We start from the raw sequence: 6,301 nt of genomic DNA on the forward strand, positions 1-6,301 counted from the left end.
ATAATTGTGAGACATTTAGTTTAGTGTTTTCAAGTCCTTGAAGCTCCTGTCTGTTTCCAGAAAACTTACTTTATGGCGTTATTTTTCCTGGTTGTCAGCTGGCAGTTGCTGTCACATTACAGATGCAATCACCTGTGACAGTGTGACTTCCTTAACTTAAGCTATCTGATCTCAGGGCAATAACTAATGTTGAATGACCACACTGTTGATCACCTTGATCATAAAAGGAGTAACACTGCCCAGCTTGGATGCTGAGCCTGAGAAGCTCTGAATCAATTTGGCTAATGAAAAATGACAGCCACGCTCAAAATGTTTTGTAGGTGAAAACAGCTACCCTTGCCACTGAGAGAAATGGGAAGCCAGAGAACAATACTATGAACATTAATGCCTCCATTTATGACGAGATTCAGCAGGAAATGAAGCGTGCTAAAGTGTCCCAAGCACTGTTTGCAAAGGTTGCCGCCACAAAAAGCCAGGTAAGAGCCTCTGACAGGCGTTAGAATGTTCATCTGTGACGCCTGTGGCATGGTCGATGCAAGCCATGTCTGTGTTCAGTGCGAGTTGGCATCACGGAGAGGTTGAAGCCTCCAGTACTATGTAGAGAACTCTCTTGAGCAGTAATGTTGAGATGTAGGTTGTAGACATTTGGTTTCCTGGTCCCTCAGCTCCTGGACTAAGGATATCTTGGGTATTCTCTGGGTCAGTTGATAGTGACTTTCAGAAGTGGACTGTCACATATGTGGTTTACTAGGCTGGTATATGATAGAACATGTAACATGATAGAAGTCACCTACTGTTGCTTTGTCAATCGTCAGATGACCTTCAATTTTCATCCTGAAATCCCCATACAACTTTTATTATTATTATTATTATTATTTTTTGCAACTAGTCTACCTGCAGCTATTCCACAGTTCCTGAAACAAATCACATACCCCATTGCATATTAGTGATTTTAGTTTTTCTGTAGTTGTACACAAGGCGAGTTGAATTACGCTCAGAACACCTGACCAATTCTGATGACTGCATAGAGTTAAACTGGCAGTCAAAGACCTCTTCACTACAGTTCAGAAACAACAGCTAGTTCATCCAGCTTATTACCAGTAGGACTCTCATATGTTGGTCATTGTTCACTAAAATCATTTGGTAGAACAAGCTCATTACAGTCTACTAGCCCTTCCTCAGAGCCATGAATACTTTTTAAAGACACAAAATTCAAATTCCCTTTCCTTCCACACAAGGACTTGGTAACACTGAGGCGGGACTTAGAGGCATACAGGGGCTTGGGTGAGATTTGAATAACTTGAAATGTTATGCAATTCTATCTTCATAATTGCTAAATGCTCTTTTGTAGAACACCCTAGCCGTCAGTGTGTGATAAAATATACAATTCTCGGAGTACTTACTGCATGGCAAATTTATAACACAATACTTTTTGGCTTTTCCAAAGATTTTCCTCTGTCTGAATTAATAACAGTACTTAATGGGAGCTTTCCTTTAGAAACATGTTGCTCCTGTTTAAGTTGTAGGCCGGATGAATACTTAAGGGATATCTTGGAAATGTTATATAAAAATGATTGAACTCAAGCTGTGGACTGTAAAAAATTATAGCTTTATAGGCCGCATGCCTGCCTACCCTTCAATCACTGTCAAAGTGATAATTTCTACAATAATATGTTTCTTTTATTGTGAGATTCTAAACATCAAGTACTGTTTAAACATTAAACTGAATTGTTTATGTTAGTGCTGTACTCAGCGTGTCATACATCGGGCCACCGTAATCTCTCATGGAATGTAAAATTCTGTCATGAATCATGGCTTGCATATCGGAAATTACTGTAATTTTGATTGGAAATTACAGGGCTCTTGAAATGTTTCTAATTATGATAGAATGTTAGAACCGCTTCAAACCTGTGTGCTTCTTCAGATGTCTTCATTTACATGCCAAGACTAGGAGTTAAGTAGAAATGTCCTGTTCTCACTCTAACCCTCCAACCCCGCGCATCCTTGTTTTGACTACTTAGTCTAATTATGATAAGGATCTCTTATTTAAATATATATTATTTTGCCTTTCCTTCTGGTCCTACATCCCCCACCCCACCCTACCCCACCCCAGCCTGTTCAATTGCATAATAGACTGCCTTCTTGCAAGGGCTAGGCACTTTCTCCAAATCTTCAAATGGAGGAGCTAGATATATATTATTATTATAATCAGGTCAGCCAGGAAACAAAACAAACAAAAATTCATATGAAAGCTTTTCAGTATGTATTATTTAGTTGCTTGTCTGTCACCCGTCCTTGCGCGCCCCTTCCTGTTACCTTTCTGACCAGTGCTAGCCACTGTGGCCTGGCTCCCAAGTGATAGTAGAGACTTCTCACCTTTGGGTTGAGTAACTGATTTAGGAACCACTCAGGAAGCAACAGTTGGCTAATTCAGGTCTGTTTGGTGTTCTGTAAGGTTTTAAAACATTGTCACTTTTGCCGAGCCTCAGGTTTACATTTCCACAGTGTTGATGGGCAGCTTCTAAGTATCTCCCATCTCTCTCTATCCTAAGAACACCCCAGATTTCTACTCTTCCCTATTAGTGATTGAAGAAACTCCGGGCTCATTAGAAGCTGTAGGCCAAGTGGACACGTATGTCTTATCCTCTTGAATATTGCTAATGTATTCTACTTCTTGTAGCATTTCTGTTTCTGTCTTGCATATTTAGTTAGATGTTATACTGCCCTTCATGTAAAAACACATGCAAATATCGAGAGGGATTACCTGAGAGTGAGTCCAGAGCCTGTATCAGGACAGGAAATCTGACCAACAAAGGTAGCCAATGAGTTTCATTGCTCTTCTGTCCTCATGTCTCCTATAGGAAACAGAAAAGCTAGTGAAAAGTCTTTAAACTGTCTTTCACATAGTAAAACTGTGTAACTTCTACGACATCAGCGGGGAATTGCATTCCTCCAGGTGGAGTGTGTATAAAATATAACATACACATATGACCCTTTAAGTTACGGAGCGCTATACATAAATGGACTGCATTTCCTAATGTGCTCAATAAGTGATTCAGTCCTCTCCATGCAGAGCAGTGATTTATTTATCATGTATTTATGTATCAGAATACCTTCCATTTTAAAAGGTAAAGGATGTGCCACAGTGACTGATGCGTGGAGTATTTTCTGTACAAAGAGTCTGCCCATGTTGAGTCTGCCTTTTAGCCTGTTCTACATCATCTCGTCCTTTTGATGAATAATAGAAATGAGATTGTTTTAACTCTAAAGGAAATGTCCAAATGAAATATGCAAGGGGAAACCGAAGGTAGGCTACTTTTGTGCTTGGCTACAAAAGCAGGCTAATGCAAACTTGCAAAAGATGATGGGCTTTGAACATAAAGCGAGTAGGTACCAGTGAATACATTTTCTGTTTCAAATAAGCGGCGGTTTCTCCAGGTGAGTCAGATTGGAATTTTATCAAACATTTAGTCTGATAACATTCAAGTTATTATGGGAGCAGGATTTGCTAATTTCACTGTTTTAAAAAAAAAAAATGAGTTGATTTGGGTAATAACCATTCCTGTGTCAAGGCTCTGTTACCGTTCATCGGCTTCAGTGTTTTCATCTGGGAGATGGAAGTGGGGTTTGTCCTTAATAGTGGCAGATGTTGGAATCTAATTTTATTCCACAGCAAACCCCTCGAGAGCTTTGAGACTTCAGGTGTGTGTCCAGCAAGGGGACATTAACTGCACCGCAGGCCTTGCCTTGTACATGCAATTTTTACATTGATTTTTGTGTTTGTGGAGTGGAGTCTGTAGACCCAGCTGCATGGACAGAGTCGAGGGCATTCACCGTGTCTCCATTCATGTTAGCAAATGACTGCCCTCACTTGCTTCTCAGAGCAGGGCATTTCTTCTAGGTGCAGTAGAGGGCTGCTGCAATTGCATCCGATTGGACAGACTTTCAGTGTAATCCTCTTAGGTTCTGTAAGGGAGATGACCATGGTTTGGACCTGGGTTAATAAGTAGAGTTTATTTTTATTTTTTAAACACAGTTTTTAAAAAGAACATTTTTTTTTTTTTACTTTAAAGTAGCATGACTTGTAGAATAGACCAGACAATTTAAAGCCATTTTTGTTTCTCCTATTAATTTCAGACACTTCTGTCTGTGAGGTACAAGGCTGTAATGGGAATGAGAGAGGGAGTCAGGGAGAGGAGGAACAGATCTCCAGTCTTCCTTTGGTCCTAGGCTTAAAAAATTGTAGCATTGCTCATATTTGTAAGTTGGGTTAGTTGAGATGTCTTAAATACAATTAAACTGTCACAAATTGGGGGGGGGGGGCGGGGGCAGGGCAGCTAGCAGTAGAGCTAAAAATGTAGCATATAAAAGAATTTATAGTGGCAACACCTAGAGATAAACCAGGAAGCCCGTGACACCATATCCCAGCATGTTACTGAAGGCACCATTGGTTTTATTCAAGCAGAGTTGCACTTGGTAGAAACTGGGTGCTAATTCATTCTTTTTGAATGTGCACGTCACAGACACTGCTGTGGCACGATTTCACCTGTGCAGACTTTTATTTAAGGCACTCAGGAGGCCCCGCAGACGTGTGAGTCACAGTTTCTCTTCTTTCTGGTGCTACAACTCTCAGCAGCAGTCTGTGAGAAGATCCCTGTGCCGTGTCCTCAGAGCCCATCTCCTAGATGTGCACATGTTCCTTGGTGTGTGTGTGTGGGGGGGGGGTCGGGGGGAGGCTGTTCCTTTGCAACCTGGACCTACCCAATCCTCCCATCCTGCTGAGTAGAGCCAGACCTTGGTCATAGGTAGCTCAGGTCTCTCCGTGTCTGCTTGCCTGAAGGAGGAAGGGCAGGAGGAACTCTGATGAGAACAAAGAGGAAAGAGCTGGAAGCCTACACAACTCCTGCAGTTCTCATCTCACTCCTGTGAGGTCAAGTTTAGCTCAGGCTTGACAAAACCCCTGTACTAGATTCTTGAATAAGGGGGCGAGGGTGTTCACTGGCTTCCTCCTTAGGGTGTCCGTAATCATTTGCTGAAAATAGCATATATGTTAGAACTAGGGAGAATATTGATCTGTCTATTTCTAGTTGAATACTAAACCAGCCTATTGGAGTTGATGGCTTTAAGTACCAGCCACTCTTGACAACATAGCCATCCTCACTGCATGCCAGAGTATGTTTTTCAGGACTAGCTAAATTTGTGGATCTAAATAGGATTAGATTTCTGTGCTCTGAAGCAAGTACATGTTTTGGTAAGTCTAAGGTTTGGTCTCTCAGGTCCAGCATTATTAAATAAAGTGTGTACTTGCCCATTTTGGGCTAAAAAGCTATGTAAAGGGATATTTTGCCCCTTAAATACTGTTCTTAAGTCCAACAGAGACCTTTGGCTATCCTTTTACTATTTTTAAATGATTTAAGAATCTCACTTTTCTACCTCTATAAAGCTAGCTGAAAGCCACGTGTACTTTTTGCTACAAGCTCAATAGGTTTAACTGTTACAAAGACAGTCAGAATTCAGTGAGCTCAGCTTTTCCATTTCTAGGAACTTTAAGTAGGATTTAGAGAAAAGGAGTTTTGTGACTTATTGGAGCAGCTCTGTAAAGGTCTTCAAGAGAGGAAATGAAGGAGGCCACGGTGTGTGTGTGGCCATGCTGCAGCAGGAAGCACTAGTAGCACTAGCGTCTCCTTTACCCTCAGGCCGACTGAGAGCCAGCCCGCCTCAGAGAGGCCCCGGATTCAATCCGAAGCTCTCTGGTATTCATGCTTCACTCAGGTTAGCTCTTCTTAGACAGCATCAGCAAAAGAAGGGAAATGAGCAGACTGAAGGGTGTTCGCTCATAAGGGGGGTTCATCAGAGAGCTTGATGCCTTCCCGTTAAACCCCACGCCGAATGCAATACAGGTGAGATCTTTCAGCAGACTGCCTGATTGTGGAGGTGAGCGTCTTCTTGGGAGTCTCCGTAGTCTTTTATATTTTAGATAATAAAGGTAGGTTTTATTTAAAGTTTAGCTTTTTTTTTCCCCCCTCACCTGGGAACTGAAAATAAAGGCTCCATGAAATGAATGAGCAGTGAAAGTAAGTTTATGGAGAGTGATGATAGAAAAATAACTCTGAAAGGGACTACAGATTTTCACACCAAGCAGAGGTGCGGGAGGTCTGAGGTCCTGGGTAGAGACTATGAATCTTACCCACTCCCCTGATGTTTGCATCTTAGAAAGTAACCTTAGTATTTTAATTTTTATTTTATTTTATTTTTACAATTTGTTCTAAGTTTTTTTTTTTTTTTTGTATGCAATTCTTTT

General features: G+C 41.2%; 1 protein-coding gene across 6 annotated transcripts in view; it reads left to right on the plus strand.

Moving 5' to 3' along the window:
* Nucleotides 1–6,301, plus strand: part of Satb1 (SATB homeobox 1) — a 96,917-nt gene that overhangs the window by 64,818 nt on the left and 25,798 nt on the right. For all 6 annotated transcript variants that reach the window (XM_029471561.2, XM_085832619.1, XM_085832620.1 and 3 more), the window contains exon 9: nucleotides 321–476. In XM_029471561.2, the coding sequence (XP_029327421.2) occupies nucleotides 321–476 (156 nt within the window). The remainder of the gene's footprint in view (nucleotides 1–320; nucleotides 477–6,301) is intronic.

The sequence above is a fragment of the Mus caroli genome, unplaced genomic scaffold (genome assembly GCF_978045245.1).
Source record: "Mus caroli unplaced genomic scaffold, Mus_caroli_1 scaffold_18, whole genome shotgun sequence".
Lineage (NCBI taxonomy): Eukaryota > Metazoa > Chordata > Mammalia > Rodentia > Muridae > Mus > Mus caroli.